We start from the raw sequence: 17,862 nt of genomic DNA, 5'->3' as shown, positions 1-17,862 counted from the left end.
GAATTCAGCCAACACTCAAGAATCGTGCTAGGTGAAGGGGCTGTACAAAAAGGAATAAAGCGAGCTCTCCTTCCTTGGAGAGTCATAGACTAGTGGGAAGACAGATATGTGAACAGATTAAATGCTTCCTGGGCCCAGATAAATTTAACTTTGAATTAACATAATGAATGTTACGAATGAAAGTGAAAAATTATTTCATGTTTTTAGAACATCCTGTTTAGAGTTCAGTAAGCTGAGTTCAGTGATTGAGAGCTGCTAAAAGGTATAATGGACTATTCTGGAGGCTAGAGTCACTGAGGAAATAGTTGAGGTATAGGGAAGAACTTGATACCTGGGGGAAGAATGCCACATCTGGAGAGAGTAGCGATGACAAGCATCTTAGAGCCACATTGAGCTGAAGCGAGTTCATGAAGCTCGCATGGTCATCTGAGGTCTGAGTGAAAAGGAAGATGGGTTCATGGTTACAGAGGCTTTTCCAATTACCTAAGTAGTCTTGAAAATGCAAACTGTGGATTCATTCCTTTCTTCTAATGCAACATTCACTGGGTCTTTTCAGTGCTTGGGGGTCCTAATTAAGTAATAATTTCACTCCATTGTGCCTGTGTAGGCTGGAGTGGGAAGATGGGAAAGTCAAGGTACTTAGGGGAATGTTTTCACTCTGAGAAAAGGACATGTTTAGAAGATATTTTCTAAATGCCTGTGACACCGTAGGAAGCATTTGGATTAAAAATAAATAACATTAAAAATAAATTAATGGGCCTTTAGTAAGTTCCAAGCACTGTTCAGATCTCTTTAAGCAAATCATCTCATTTGATCCTTTCAATAACCCTCGGAGTTTAGTATTTTATCATCCCTACTTTACAGATGAGGAACCTGGGACACAGACACCTGATAACGGACTCACTGGTGTCATCATTAATGAATGGTGACAGCAGGAGTCAAGTCCAGCAGCCTGGCTCCAGAGCCTGAGTTCTTAGGTCTCCTACAGCTTCGTGAACTCGAGCAAATTGCTCAGTCTCTCACGTCTTGTTTCCTCATGTGTTCAGCGGGAATAGCCATGATAATAACAGTGCCAGCTTCATAGCATTGCCGTTCCTGTAAGAGCTTTCCGTAGCGTTGATATGCAGTTGCCTACCTCTCTGCTGGGCCTACTCTCTAGGGTGATGGCAGAGGTCAGGAAAGCAAATGAGACCACCCTCCTCCAGCACCACAAGTGCCTTCTCCTACCAGCACTTCCTGTCAGCATAAGTGATCAATAAACAGTAGTTGCCGACTTTGTGAAGTCGTCATTTTCAGTTAATCTGTATCCTGAAGCTGATATCATTTTCTTAAATCAGCAGGGAATATATATTACATCGTGCTTGAGATTGAAATTTTTTCTTTCCCCTCACCTATTTGTCATTGCTTTTTGGGTTAAGAGTAGACTGTAGTTGGCACACTATTGCCAATTTCAGAAGAATGTGCTGTAACAATAAAGAGAAAGAAATTCAGAGGTATTCCAAGTCAGGTTTTATTTTATTTATTTTATTTTATTTTTTAACATCTTTATTGGAGTATAATTGCTTTACAATGGTGTGTTAGTTTCTGCTTTATAACAAAGTGAATCAGTTATACATATACATATGTTCCCATATCTCTTCCCTCTTGCGTCTCCCTCCCTCCCACCCTCCCTATCCCACCCCTCTAGGTGCTCACAAAGCACCGAGCTGATCTCCCTGTGCTATGCGGCTGCTTTCCACTAGCTATCTATTCTACATTTTTGACTCAAATTTTTTATGAATTAGCCACTGGGAATGTAGTCTACCTCAGATATGTTTTATATTTCTTAAATGACTTTGGGTTTGAAGCACATTCTCTAAAAGCTTATACATTTAACATTTCTCAACACAAAAGGATGACTTCATTTTTCCTTGAGAATGTTGTGCACAATCCATGTAAATCTGAACCAAACAGCTGGGTACCATAGCCTAGCCAAGTTGACACAGAAATTAACCGTCACATTTGTTGTCTACCTTTGTGTGAAAGCATCCTTTGCTAGCATCCGTCATTTTCCCAGCTCATCCCAGTTCAGGTCGAGTGCTAATATTCTGATGACTCTATCAAGAGTTTAGAAACTTCCCTTACTCCTCCCCAAAGTATTCAAGTAGCACTTCAATTGTTTGAGGACCAAAGGACGAGGAAGTATAGAAAGGAGGACAAAGCCTTCACTAAGCGACTTGTGCACTGTGAGCTCTTGGTCTAGAGGACCTGCAGTGTGCTGGGCCCAGGACGGTGCCTGCTTTGGGTGCTCACAGTCTGGTCCAGCCAGGATAACAGGAATGTAGATGAGTGCAGTGAAGCGTGGCAGTGTGTGCAGGACACAGTGGGGTCGCAGAGAAGCCATGAGGAGCCGCACCCGAGTGGAGGGTGCAGTGTGCAGGATTAAGAGTTAGGAAATGATTTGTTCTTGAGGTTGAGGCTTGAAAGAAGTGTATTGCTTTGCAAGCTCTCTTTGGGGGAGTCAGGGAGAAGCGGGGATCCAGGTAGAGGGTAAGCTGTGAGGCCAGATAAGGGAGGCTGGGGCTGTCCAATGGCTTGACCAACTAGAGTGGATGAAAGTCTCAGAACTGTGAGATTTGCCGAGGCCAGGGAGAGAGGCGAGAGCCAGGTGATGGGGTCTGTACCTTATCCCATCAGAGGTAAAGGTGAACCATGGAATAGATGAGCATTGGTGGATGTAGTAGCAAAGAACTGGGAAGTGAAGTGTGAGGTGCTGATAGTATCTAGTGGCACAAGCTGCTCTTAGGATGCTGGTTAGTGCTAGTCTAAGTGTCATTTTCCTTTGAACATGCTCCGATGGTGTCTGCTAGTTAACAGCAAAGAGAAACCTCAAGTCTGAGAGCAGCTTGTCCTCCTGAGGTTTCAGTCCAATCGATTGTTTGTACTCTGGGTATCGACAGCTCCCTGCTGCATGCCCTTGTCTTTGGCTACGTGGGTTGACTGTGATGAAATGGATTAGACTGCTTTTATTGCCTCTCCGGGTTTAATCAGTGCCCAGCAAGCACCATGTGTGTCTGTGACTTTCCTTTGCCTTTTAATTGTTTAGGCTGTGGGGCTGTTGATGGTACCACGTTTTTGTGCTCATACCTTGACTGATCAGTTTTTAACTCAGAGCTTATGCTTCTTTGCAGGATGCCACCGTTTGGAAGCCTGATTCATGCCAGAACTGCCGTTGCCATGGTGATATCATTATCTGCAAACCTGCTGTTTGCAGAAACCCTCAGTGTGCCTTTGAGAAGGTATGGTGTCCTAACTGTTTTCTAAATGTAAAGTCAGGGAATGGTAGGGTGCTTGCATTTTTTCAGTCATCTGTTTTTGACATTTATCCCAATCTCTAATTGCAAAGTTTAGGAAATATAGGAGAGAATTTTAACATATTGTATCTAAGAATAACTTAATTCCTGTTTATTGGGCATTTACTCTGGACCAGGCACTCAAGGTTAAAACTTAAAGGTTTTATGGTGTTATACCATTTAATATTATGTGGGGTATGTATCTTTATCCCCACTTTACAGATGAGGAAAGTGAAGCCTGGAGATTTTAGGCAACTTAATAGGATTATGCAGTTAATAAACTGTTGCCCAGAGATCTTCCTTGGGTCTGACAGTAACCACAACATTTTACAAGCCATTGAACGCACTGAAAGTCAGAATTGACTTCTCAAAGATGATTTGCTAAAGACGTTATTTGTTGTACAACTGATTGTATCATCATGCTGCCGTTGGGCTACCTAGGATCATAGGATAGGCTTTGACTCAGAAATCTCCTGGTATTTAACCAAACGTGTCAGGGATAGTTCCTCCTTTTCCTTTGTTAAACTTTTTCATTTTTTTGACTACACATCTATTCTGTTAGAATTTTTTTTTCCAAGCGCTGACTCTTTTCTTTTTAAAGTGAATCTACTTACAAAAAAAAGCTTAAGCTTCAAATTTGAACATTTGAAACTACCTGGAGAAGACCAATTATTTTCTTTAAAAAGCTTTCTGTCAATTTCACAAGCACAGTTTATTTTTCTAGTTTTATCTCTCCCCACCCCATGATAATTAATCTTGAGTCTTTATGCCATCTAATGCTAAGAAGTTTCTGTTTGTTTCTAACACTGGAGTGAAGGTTCTGTATACCTTTAAGGGTATTTTGCAATTTCTGCATGGGTGTATTTCTGAGAAGCTGCGTGTACGTCAAATATTGGTAAATTTGATAATATTTCGCTGTATGTTGTGAGGCTATTTTCTGGAGTAACCACTCCTAAAAGATCTCTGTTTTGCTTGCTGAGTAAATCTGAGCTGGTTTTGTAAGGACCATGAAGACATGCCCTCCTCCACTTCATGTGAATAATTATGGTATCATGGAAGAAGCACTGAATTAAATGTTAGAAGACATAGGCGGTATTGCTGAAAACTAAATGTGTTCTAAACCAGGGGTCAGCAGACTAAATCTGGCCTCTACCTGTTTTTGCATGACTTGTGAACAAAGAATGGTTTTTACATTTTTCAGTAGTTGGAAAAAACCAACAGAGAACAGTATTTCGTGATGTGGAAATTGTATGAAATCAAGTTTCAGTATCCATAAATAAAGTTTTATTGAAACACAGGTACACTCATTTATTTAAGTATTGTCTACAGCTACTTTTGTGCTACAATGACAGAGTTGTGTAGTTGTGATGTAGACCATATGTGGCCCCCAAAGGCTAAAATATTTACCATCTGGCCCTTTATAGAAAAAGTTTCTGACCCTTGTTCTATACCAAGTATGATTTTGTCCCTTCCTAATTTGTTCTTCTCCTGATTTTTCTCAGTAAATGAAAACTCCCTTCTCCCAGTCGCTCAGGCCAGAAAACTTAGTATCATCCTCCCCACTTTCTCCCACATCCCACATCCAGTACATTAGCAAATCCCCCAGCTTTTCCTTCATGAAACAATACACTGCAGATGCAACTTCTCTGCTTTTACTCTGGTTCAGCCTAGTATCTTTTTTTTTTTTTTGCCTGCATTCTCCCTGTAGCCTCTTAACTTGTTTCACTGTTTCTGTCCTTGCCTTTTTCACTGTAATCTTGATATAGCAGCCAGGATGATCCTATTAAAAATTAAGTCATCATGCTGCTTCTCTCCTTAAACCCCTCCAATAGCTTTTGATGGCTTCTCTTCTCACTTTGAGTAACTCCTCGCAATGTCCTATAAAGTACTGCTGTACCCTCTGATTAATTGACTACTCTCCCTGCTTCCTCTGCTTCAGACACCAAGCCTGCTTGCTATTCCCTGGATTTGTGCCAGACATACCTCTGCCATTAGGGCCTTTGCACCCTGCTGTTCCCATTGAAATTATCTATCTATCTATCTAATCTATCTATTTTGACCCTTTACTTCCTTTAAGTCTTTCTCAAATGCCATTCTTTTGAAATTGCAATTCTCCGCCCCTTACCACACATTTCCTATTCATTTTCCATGCTTTATTTTTCTTCTTGGCACTAACTACTGTCTGACATACTCTATATTTTACTGATAGTTCTTGTTTACTATCTCTTTTATTTATCGTGTATCCTCAGCACCTACAATTGCACCTGATACATGGTAGGCACTCAATAAGTATCTTTTGACTGACTGAGTGAATATATGAGAGATGAAGCTAGAGAATTGGTAAGTTCAAGGTTATGGAGAGCCTTGTATGCTGTACTGTGGAGCTTGGAATTTCATTTTTAAGGTGATAGAATACTAATTAAAGCATGTGGATAGAATGGCCAGCTTTTCTTTTTGAAAGATCTTTCTGGTTTTTCAAAGATAATGCGTAATATTGGAGATGAGGAGATCAGTTCAGAGGCTGTGAGAATAGTCCAGATGAGAGGATGAGTACCTGAATCGGAGTGCTGGTCATGTAGGGGTCAAGAGGAAAGGGCAGCCTCAGTAAGTATTTAGGGGATAGATCAGCAGAACTGAATGAAGGTAGGAGGGTGAGAGAAAGGAAAAGGAAAGGTGACTCACATATTTATGGCTTGATGACTAATTGGCTAGCTGAGCCACGAACTGATATTGAGAATATAGGAGAATGAGGAAAAGCATCTTATCTGGGAGGAGAACAGTGGTTTCAATTTGGGGCACATTGAGTTTGAAGTGTTCGTGGAAGAGCCAGGTGGATATGTCCAAAAGGCAGCTGGATGTCTGAGTCTAAAGCTCAGAGGAGAAGACAGAGTTAGAGATATAATGTGGGTATCATTAGCAGGGAGACAGTAATGTAAACCTTTTGAATTAATGAGCTCATCCAAAGAGATTGTGTGAAAAAAGAACACAAGACCAAGGGTGGAATTTGGGGAGCACCATCTTTTAAGGGGAGGTGAACATAAAAAAAGGGAACTTAGGAAGATTAAGAAGACATGGTCAGAGAGATAAGGGGCAAGAAATGATCAGAGAAGAGAACAGTGTTGTGGTAGCCAGGAGAGGAGGGAGTTTCCAGAAGGAGTTTGTATCAACAGTGTTGATCCCAGGTAAGGAAGTAAGTGGGAGAAGAATTTAATAGGATCCATTGAATTTGACAACATGTAGGCCACTGGTGGCCACACTGAAGTTGCTGTCAATGAGGTGGCGGGAATGTATGCAGAGGCTCGAGGAGTGAATGGGAAGTGGGCAAAGGAAGGCCAAGTATAGGCTACTCCTTCAGGGAGCTTCACTGAGAATGGAAGAAAGAAATGGGATGTTAGGCAGACACCACCACATCTGTGAAGTTTCTTTGAACCTCCCATCCCCGACCATCGAGCCTCTTGGGTGTTGTTGTGTGCTTTGTGCTTGCCCTTTTTACAGCCCTTGACCAGACTGCAAATGCTTGTTTATTTGTCTGCTGAAGATGCTTAGTCAATATTTGTAGAATGACCAAACAAGGGAAGGGAGAAGGTTTTGTCTTGGCTTTTGATATTACTATGAAAGAGACATGATCACCTTGAGAGGGAAAGGGGGCTGACCTAGAAGAGAGAGAGAGAAGTTGAAGATATGGGGGATGGGGGAGACAGAGCGACAGAATGATAGAACTGGAAGAGGTCTTTAAAATGGATTTAGTCAGGCTTTCTCATTTTATAGACAAAGAAACAGGCTTTTAGTTGTTTAGTCGCTTGCTCAAAGATACAGAGCTAGACAGTGGCACAGCCATAACAAGAATCTTAGTCTCTGGCTCATGAGCCAGTGTAATTTCTACTCCGCCACGTCTTTCCTTGTGTATCTCAGGAACATGTGTTGTTATTCGCATCTGCTGGGTACACTTACATTAGCTCATGGCACAAGTTAATGAATCACCATTGTACCCTAAACTAAATTATTACTGTTATTAATAGTAACTTGGGTTCCTATCATTTAAAAAAAAATTTAAAAAGCCCTTTTACAATGTATGTTTTGCTCATGGATTGACTGGAAATAACCAAGTGTCAATGGTAGTTCTACTAGATATTTGTATCTATCTATCAGCTATCTATTCATCCTATTAACCATATATAATACATTCTGTATTCATATCCTATATCCATATAGAATAACTAGCTATAGAGTTAGATAAATAAGGTCAGAGAGAGAGACAGAGACAGAGAAAGATTGAGAGAAAGAGAACCACAGGTATTTAGAACATTGACTATCTAACCCGGTCCTGTCAGAAGCAATCTTCAGGATCTCTGAATAACATATATACAAAGAGGACAATGCCATGCAAAGGGGCACTGTATTACATTGTGGGGTTTCGGCTGCAAACTTCAATGCAGATAAGAATAGTGTTTCCCTAATCAAGCTGTTGTGAGAAATTATATATATATATACACAACATACATCTATGTATATGTATACACATACACACACACATATGCTTAGAAGAGTACCTGGCTATTCTAAGTACTCAGTTTTAGCTGTAATTATCACATGATCGTCATCGTTATTGTTAGTTGGTTCCTCTAGATCCTAGGCAAGCAATCTTCATTGATGTCTCTTGTCCAAGTGGCCACTTCCTAACGCTCCCAGTGCAAAGCCTGCAGGGCAATAGGCTTATGTGTTCCCTGCAGCCCACAGCTCACAAGGCTATGCAAGGTTACATGGTTAGGTAGCAAGAACTCCCTGTCTTTCTTTCTCCAAGTGCCACATGCAGAATTCTTTGCTCCTCCTTTAGCCCCATATCACCTCTTTCACGTTCCAACAGAAGTACAATAGGTAGATGCAAGATAGGGAACATCCACTCACAAATAAAGAATATCATATCTATAAAATGAGTTTTGAGAGCCAAATCTGAAGACCAGTTTTTATATAAATCAAAGACAACTAATTTGGGGGCACAAAATATCTCTTGAAGTCCTCAATTTTGCCTGCCTCTCTCCCTCGCTCCCTGCTTCCATATTAGAATACAAACAACACTTGGATTATCTCATTTTCTATCTGGACGCTTAGTGGAAATTAGGTTAATGTATTTTCTATATTTACTATCTTAGTGGAAGTTAGACAAGTGTAGGTTCTACTTGGGCTTCAGAGGGCACTTTTGTGAATAGTCATTAATGTTGCGCCATATGTACAATTTTATAAAATCCCATATCATATAAGTTTTATCCTTTATTAAGCAAATAAGAATTTGGTGATCACTGTTACTGATGTATTTATCTGTTTGGTGGATTAACAGTTGTGAAATAGTAGTCCCATTTCCCACCCACTTTTGAGGATGTAGTTATGTACAATTGACATTCTCTTGTAGGTACAATTCTTTTTAATGGAAACAGCCCGAAATAACAAAGAAACATTAAGACATACATAATTTTTTCAATCTACCAGCTGAATTCTTTGTAGACTTTTATTCTGTGGACAAGTCATGATTTCCTGGTTAATTCAGGATCTCCTACCATTTTTGATCAAAATCACTAATTACCCGTTCTGCCACATCTCTGGACTTGAGGAAATGCTAAGTGGAAGAGCAGGTTGAGTCAGAGGGTCTAATAGAAGGATTGGGCCCCAAAGACACATGTATGTGCCATAGTTTTAATAATCTTGGATAAACAGATCCTTCACAGTGGTAAATAGATGGTTAGTTAACATATGACAACTTCCCAATAAATCCTAAGGTATCCCGTGGAGGCCCATTCCCTTGATAGTGTCACGTGTTGATAGGAAATACAAGTGCAATTATAGAAACCCTGATAAACAATGTAGATCTTTATTGGAGCCCAGGAATTCTATCCAGCTCCCCACGGTACATGGGATACCTCCACAGCCATGCTATTTCCTCTCCCAGCTCTGTCCTTCAGTCACCTGCCCCTTGTGCTTTGCCACTCTGTGTCCCAGGTAAAAGTGAAACATTAGAACTTTAGCTCCCCCCCTGCTGGCTCCATCAGGCATCTGTAGGATGTTAGAAGACCTGCCAGCTCTGTGGCCACCCCCGCCCAAGTCTTCTCTTCTCTGTTTTAGGGAAATAGAGTTCTTATCTCACCCCTACTGCTTTTCTGCTGTGACACTCAGATGGAGCATTTCTAGTGAATAAAATTCTTCACTTCATTACATGTGAAAAGATGTAGACAGTTTTCAAGGAAATTACTTTCACAAGGGGGTTCATTTTATCTTTGAGAGAAGCTCATCTTGACAGAGGGAATCCTTTTTGTTAGTGTATTCTGTTTATCCTGTTTATTGTTGTCACCCATGGAAACTCATGAGAGTTAGCGAATCTGAAGTGACTGTTCGTTGCTGCTATTTTACACTGAGCTGTTTTTAAATGCTCAGGGGGAAGTGCTTCAAATACCCGCCAACCAATGCTGCCCTGAGTGTGTGCTGAGGACTCCTGGATCTTGCCATCATGAAAAGAAAATTCACACGGTAAGTATTTTCTGACCCATGGTTGATTCAGTGTCTGTAGATCATTGACAAGGTAAAGCTGAGTGCTAAATTTGTGCTGACAAGAGAGGACTTTTTTCCCCTTTGTTTGGACTGTGGAGGACCTCAAGCTTATTTGACTTTCCGTGGGCATTTAGGTTTCTTGAATAAGATTAAAATTGTCCCATTTATTCCATAGACCCACGTAAATATTTGCCAATTGAATTCGTGTCTGTATAAAGAGTAGTTTGAGAATGTTGATGATGAAGAAGTTGTAATGCTGAATAATAAAAGGGCCACCTTACCTTTGTGTACCACATACATTTTTTTCACTTGATTTTATAAACAACCCTGAGTAGGTGAGTAGAGCAGATGTTATTACTCCTGTGTTAAAGATGAAAAAGTGGAATTGCAAAGACTGTAAGTTACTTGCCCCATATATTACCAATAAGTGGTATAACCTGGCCTAGAGCCATGGTCTTTTGCTCCTCATTCAGGGTGGAGTTTCTAAACTTCAGCACTATTAACACTTTAGGCTTTGTCGTGGGGACCATCCTCTGCATTATAGAACGGTTAGCGGCATCTCTAGCCTCTACCCACCATTTAGTATCCTCTGAATTCCTGACAACCAGAAATGTCTGTAGGCATGGCCACATTTCCCCTAGGGGGCAAAATGAAAAGGCTCACCTCCCCCCATTTAGAACCACAGTACTAGAAATCAACCCTGAAGTTCTTTTATTATACTTTCTCATTCCAGCTCCTCTGGGATTAATTTAGAGATATTAAATACTGATTTAAAAGGACTATTGCAAGGTTTATAGTAGAAAGTATGAAAATGGGATGGCTACAATTCATCTCCACTCATGCCTACATGCTCCCCCGAGGCAGCAGGTGAAGTTGAATGTGTTAGAAAGAGGCTCTTTGCTTTAATCTTCATCTTCCACCTGATACAAAACTTTCCCCAAGTTAGTGTCTCTACCCATTCAGGAGAGAGCATAGGTTAGCCGGATTTGATATACCTGCTCTAGGCTGCTATTCAGTGTGTGTACCTAAAACTCAGTGAGTACAGTGCACTTTCCCCGTGGGACAGGATCACCTCACTTAAGCCACTGTCTCCACATTACCTGAGGAAGCCACTCTTTCACTTCTGCACAATGTATTGCTGAATGATACCCAAGCAGGATCTGTGCCTTCATACCATGTATCACCTTGTGCTGCTTGATTCAGTCTGCATTATGTAGGGTGATGGAAACTTCACACGCCACACAAGAGGATCCCTTGTGAAATGTAAAGTGCCGAAGGGCAGATTGGTGATGGAATTAACGCCAGTTCATAATGGTTGGAACAGGTGTGTGGTTCAAGGTCAAAAACCTCAAGCTGAATCTTTCAAGTGAAGGAGCCCTAGGATCCAAAATAAGGCCAGGATCTGGGGGAACAACAGACATCTCAAATAAGAGGTGGTTCCAGGGACATGAGACATCAGAGTTCAATGACTCTTTGCATGGCCACTCTAATGACACTTGTCATTTGCTTGCTCGTGTTATGTTCATGCGCATGTGCAATCTTCTTATCTTGAATTAAGATTTCTGAGAACATTGACAATATTTTGTCTACCTTCATAGTGAGCCTCCTTGCCTCCCACCTAACCTGGTGAACTTTTCCCAGAGTAGGTGCTCAATAAACATCAGGACTCAAACAATGAGTAAATCCCTTCTCCAGCTTATCCATGTCCTTGTCCCAAGGGCATGTTGGTCTTCGACCAACTAACCTGTGTGGCGGGGCTGTTCAGGGACCACAGATCTGCTGATGGGTTAATTAGAAATCCGCTTGGTCTCCTACTTTTTCTGGAAGAGTTTAGAAAGTCCTTCTTCTCCCTGCCTCCCTTGCAATTCACCCCTTCGGCTCTGACACAGTACATGGGAAGCTCTAAACTGGGTAAGATCATGTCCATGCCTTGTTTTCCCATATGCAACTTTCAGAATGTACTCCCCTGAAAGTGTTATCATTATATTTCTGGTACTTGATGTAACTGAGAAAAAGGCTGAATTTCAGGAATTGTAGTTTGAAGGGGAAAAAATCTCTAGTGGTCTACTTCTTCAAATAGAAACAGAAGAATGATTTTTTTTTTTTAAGTTGAGACAAAATCCTCGAATTTTAGTCTTAATAAAGAGAAAACGATCATGTTTCTTGTCTTCCTGTTCTTCTTTCCTCTCTTTCTTCACCTTTTTAGATTCTTGCCAAATTTTTCTTAATATTATTCATTTCCTTGAGTGGGTTAAATGCTTGTCTGGGTTGGGTCTGAATCTCCCCTTGTCACTTGCATCACTAGGTTTTTTCCTGAATCTTGGCGCCTTTTCTGTTTTGCCCCCTTGGCTTGCTTGGGAAGCAGTTTCAGAGCACCTTCCTCTCCTGCTGAACAGCGGTAATCCTCTCTCTTTAGCCTCTGGCTTGCATCCCGTAGGACGAGTTATGGAGACTCTCTCCCAGTAGTTATAAAATAGCCTGGCGTTTTAAGAGCTTTGGAATGGTGAAGTGGAAGCTTTCCCCTGAAAGGGAGATTTAGAAGAGGCTTTAGGATAGAGCAAGTGTGGTGGGAGGGGCGTCTGTTGAAGTGATGCCGTCCCCAGAGAATAAAATTGAAGAGAAGGAAAGTCAAAGGTGGGTTGAGCTCAGGGCGGCAAGAAGAGGCCACCTTTAATAAACAGCCTCGCCTCATGAGGGGACCTCTTTTGCTGGCATTGTGGGCAGCACCTCGTACAGCTGACGTTCCAGCAAGTCAAGACAAGTCCCCACATCTTCTCTGGAGTGAGGAAAACACTTGAGCCTTTTGGCTGACCAGGTTATTTAAGTTTTGCATGGGCTTATTACAGCCAGCATTTGGGTGACTATTTCATCCATGACCTCCCAAAGCTATCCTTTCAAATTAGCTGTCCTTTCAAATTAGCCCAACCTTGCCAACCAGTTAGGGAGACAAGCCTGAAATATGTTTTCCTAAAGAGTATTGGAATGCGTTTTCCCTGTTCTTTTCCCCACAAATTAGCCTGTGAAAGGGAGGAGAAAGGACCTTTAACCCCTTTCTTTTCCTCTTTACTAATTTAATCTCAGCACCAGATAATGTCATGTCTTAGAAGATGGTGCTTGGAGATTCACTGAAAAAGAAAGTGGCAGGTGGTGATGCCCTAGCGGCCGCATCCGACTGAATACAGGAGTGTGGAGGGGGAGGTCTGCTTGCTTTGCCTGCCTGTGAGGCTGAAAGGAGAACTAATTTATGTGTGTGAGGCAAGAAATGAATACTGAGTTCTGCAGCCTTGTTCTCTTCAAAGTAGAGGATGTAATTACAATATGCCTGGAACATCCCCAGGTATTTAGTATTCTGGATGTATAACATCATAACAGGAACAAATTATAGGAAGAAAAATTATTTTTTTGTTCTGTCAGTAAACCAGGCAAATACTTAATGACCTTTTCTTTCCTTTGGACTTATGTCAACAGCCAAGCCGACGTTATTTGGCTATGCAGAAGAATATATATAAGATATTGTCTGCAGAATGTGCTTTCGGCCAGTGTCAAAATCACATGATTTCAAAAGGTATTAATGGTATTAAGATGGCACAGCTACAACACAGGTCTTGTGGGAGCATTGTTTTGTGTATGTGTTCTTTCTTGATTTTACAGAGCTTTCTTTGCTTGTTACAATGCTCATAAAAAATACAGCTTTTGTAAATGAGTATAGAAAACACTGTGAAATTTAAAAATATCTACCTGTCATCTATCTGTCTATCTATCTATCTATCAGCATGTACCAAACCCCTTGATCTCTGCTCTCCCTCTGCGGAGAGAGGTGTCACTGATTTAGGCATAAGAGTAGGAGATGAAAATGGAGGGGACTCATGTGACTTTTCTCAAAGAGAGAGGTGAGAATACTTCCTTTCCATCATTCTGTGCACTTTGGATCACTGTCTGGGCTTCCGTGGCTTTGACATCAAGAGTGGAGTCACCCTGACGAATGTTCTTTGTTATTCCCATAATTCTCAAGCTTATTGTGAAGGGAGAATCCCTTGCTTAATTTTATGTCTCTTGAGTCAGATAATAGATTCACATCATTAGAGAGCTTGAAGGTACCGAAGAGATTAGTTAATACAGCCCTCTCATTTTACAGTTGAGAAAACTTTGGTGATTGACAAGTTATTATAATTAATTTTTGTGGCCTCATCTGAGAGGTGGTATGATTGCAAATGTTTAAGAAATGACAGTTAGTGTTTCTCAGTAGTGACAAAAACAAGCTCTTGTTTTAATGAAACGTCTAGATGTTTAGAAGCAATTTCCTAACTTTTAATAGAATAAAGACATTCACTTCAAGTTGTTTTATAAGCAGCTTTCAAATTTTACTTTATTTAAGATATGTAAATGATTCATTAGATATTTTAAACAGTACTTTGCTCTCTGATGACTAAAATGAATATTTGTTTATTGGTGAAATTTTGGAAAATAGAAAAGTATGCAAGCAGAAAAAAATCCACTAGTAATCTCCAAGCTATGAAAACCACTATTGCTTCCTCAGGTTTTTTTTTTGTTGGGGGCGGAGGGGGGAGCTGGCAGTGAATATGGATGGATGGATAGATAGATAGATAGATAGAGAAACATGTTTTTACATAATTGTAATTATACTATGTATACAGTTTATATCTTGCTTTTTTATATAACATTATGTTGTAAATAGTTCCCCAGCATACTCTTGGAGAACATGATTTCCTATTATTAGGCACTTGGGTAGCTTCCAATATTCACTAAAATATTTCCAATTTCGCTATGAGGAACAATGAGGTGGAATTCCTTGTATTTAAACTTTTTGGTGTGTCATTGATCATTTTCTCCAGATAACTTCTTAAAAGTGAAATTAGTAGGTCAAAGCATCTAAAGATTTTGAGTATTGAAGCTGTGACATCTGTGGTCATTAAAATTCAATTTTAAGTTGTCTGTGTCTAATGATAAACCCAGTGGGACTATCACGGATAGTACAGCTTCTTTTCAGGTCTGATTACCTAGGGTAGGCCCTGCCTGGCTGAGTTGTTCCAGGTGCTATCAGGAGAGAAGGTTCTGTGTAGGAGAATTCCACTCCATTGTAGCTTCACTGACAATAGCTACTATGAATTTTAAACACTTTCCATATCTGATATTAAAAGATATTATCTAATTTTATTTTAAATAATATTTCTTTGCAGTTAATAAAGTTGAATATTCCATAAGCTTGTTGCTTTTTTTTTCCATTGGGATATTTTTTCTTTTTCTTTAAATTGAGGTATAGTTGACTTACAATATAATATTAGTTTCAGGTGCACAACATAGTGATTCAATATTTTTATACATCATGAAATGATCACCACTATGAGTCTAGCTACCGTCTGTTATCATACAAAGTTATTACAATATTATTGACTATAGTCTCCATGCTGTACATTACATCCCCATGAGTTATTTATTTTATAACTGGAAGTTTGTACCTCTTAGTCCCCTTCACCTATTTCACCCCCACATATCCCCTCCGCTCTGATAACCACCTGCTTGTTCTCTGTATCTGAGCCTGTTTTCGTTTGGTTTTGTTTATTCTTTTGTTTTGTTTTTTAGATTCCATATATAAGTGAAGTCATACAATATTTGTCTTTCTCTGTCAGACTTATTTCACTAAGCATAATATCCTCTAGGTCCATCCATATTTTTGCAAACGGCAAAATTTCATTTTTTATGGCTGAGTAATATTCCTCTGTGTGTGTGTGTGTGTGTGTGTGTGTGTGTGTGTGTGTGTGTGTGTTACATCTTCTTTATCCACTCATCTCTTGATGGACACTAGGTTGCTTCCATATCTTGGCTATTACAAATAATGTTCCAATGAACATTGGGGTGCATATATCTTTTTGAATTAGTGTTTTTGTTTTCTTCAGATAAATACTCAGAAGTGGAATTACTGGATCATATGGTAGTTCTATTTTTAATTTTTCCTCAAAAATTAAACCTCCATACTGTTTTCCAAGTGACTATATCAATTTACATTCCCACCAACATTACAAGTGGGTTCCCTTTTCTTTACATCCTTGCCAACACTTGTTATTTATTGTCTTTTTGATAATAGCCATTCTGACAGGTATGAGGTGATATCTCACTGTGGTTTTGATTTGTATTTCCCTGATAACTAGTGGTGACTAGTGATGTTGAGCGTCTTTTCGTGGTCCTGTTGGCCATCTTTATGTCATCTTTGGAAAAATGAATATTCAGGTCCTCTGCCCATTTTTTAATTGGACTTTTTTTAAAATTGAGTTGTATGTGTTCTTTTTATATTTTGGATATTAACCCCTTACAGATGTATCATTTGCAAATATTTTCTGCCATTCAGTGGGCTGCCTTTTCATTTTGTGGAGGTTTCCTTCACTGTGCAAACGCTTTTTAGTTTGATGTAGCCCCATTTGTTTATTTTTGCTTTTGTTTCCCTTGCTTGAGGAGACAGAACAAAAAAATATTGCTAAGACCCATGTCAAAGAGCGTACAACCTATGTTTTCTTCTAGGAGTTTTATGATTTCAGGTCTTATATTTAAGTCGCTAATCCATTTTGAGTTTATTTTTGTATATGGTATAAGAAAATGGTATAGTTTCATTCTTTTACATGTAGCTGTCCAGTTTTTCCAGCATCACTTATTGAAGAGGTCATCCTTTCTCTATTGTATATTCTTGCCTTCTTTGTCTTAGATTAATTGACCACAAGTGGTGACCTTATTTCTGGGCTCTCTATTCTGTTCCACTGACCTATGTGTCTGTTTTTATGCCAGCCCCATACTGTTTTGCTTACTATAGCTTTGTAGTATAGTTTGAAATCAGGGCGTGTGATACTGCCAGCTTTGTTCTTCTTACTCAAGATGGCTTCAGCTATTTGGAGTCTTTTGTGGTTCCACACAAATTTTAGAACTATTTGTTACAGTTCTGTGAGAAATACCCTGAGTATTTTGATAGAGATTGAGTTGAATCTGTAGATTACTTTAGGTAATATGAACATTCTAACAATATTAATTCTTCCATAGCATGAGCACAGCATACCTTTCCATTTCTCTTTCAATTTTTTTCATTGATGTCTTTTAGTTTTTAGAGTACAGGACATTCACTTCCTTAGTTAAATTTATTCCTAGGTATTTTATTCTTTTTGATGCAATTGTAAATTGGATTGTTTTCTTTATTATTATGTAATGACCACATTTATTTTTTTATTGTAGTCTTTGTTTTAAAGTCTGTTTTGTCTGATCAGAGTAGTGCTACTCCAGCTTTCTTTTCATTTCCATTTGCATGGAATATCTTTTTCTATCCTTTCCCTTTCAGGCTATGTGTGTTTTTAGATCTGAAGTGAGTCTCTTGAATGCAGCATATAAATGGGTCTTTTTTTGTAATCTATTCACTCTATGTCTTTTGATTGAAGCATTTATTCCATTTATATTTAAAGTGATTATTGGTAAGTATGTACTTGTTGCTATTTAGTTAATTGTTTTCTGGTTATTTTGGGTACTTCTTTGTTCCTTTCTTCTTCTTTTAGTCTCTTCCCTTGTAGTTTGATGAGTTTCTTTCTATTTTTTGTGTATCTATTGTAGATTTTTGGTTTGTGGTTACATTAAGGTTCATATATATTGATTGATATATATATACATGGCTGTTGGTTTTAAGCTGATAGTTACTTAAGTTTGAACACATTCTAAAGGCACTACATTTTTACTCCCCTCCACATGTTTTATGTTTTTAATGTCATGTTTTACATCTTTTTACTTTCTATATTCCTTAACTACTAATTGTAGTTTTAGTTGATTTTACAATTTTTGCTTTTCAAATTTTACTTGCTTTTTCAATAGTTGATACATTACCTTTACCATATATTTGCCTTTACCAGTGAGATTTTTTTTTTTGTTCATATATTTTCATATTTCTAGTTGTGACCTTTTCTTCTCTGCTTAAAGAAGACCCTTTAACACTTCTTGTAAGGTCAGT

The 17,862-nt window shown here is 39.2% G+C and overlaps 1 protein-coding gene across 6 annotated transcripts in view; it reads left to right on the top strand.

The window, feature by feature from the left end:
- FRAS1 (Fraser extracellular matrix complex subunit 1) overlaps window positions 1-17,862 on the top strand; it is a 457,113-nt gene that overhangs the window by 163,526 nt on the left and 275,725 nt on the right. For all 6 annotated transcript variants that reach the window (XM_057546917.1, XM_057546920.1, XM_057546919.1 and 3 more), the window contains exons 3-4: window positions 3,171-3,278; window positions 9,756-9,848. In XM_057546917.1, coding sequence (XP_057402900.1) covers window positions 3,171-3,278; window positions 9,756-9,848 — 201 coding nt within the window. The remainder of the gene's footprint in view (window positions 1-3,170; window positions 3,279-9,755; window positions 9,849-17,862) is intronic.

Source organism: Balaenoptera acutorostrata, chromosome 5 (genome assembly GCF_949987535.1).
Source record: "Balaenoptera acutorostrata chromosome 5, mBalAcu1.1, whole genome shotgun sequence".
Classification (NCBI taxonomy): Eukaryota; Metazoa; Chordata; class Mammalia; order Artiodactyla; family Balaenopteridae; genus Balaenoptera; species Balaenoptera acutorostrata.
This window is presented reverse-complemented; position numbering and strand designations above follow the sequence as displayed.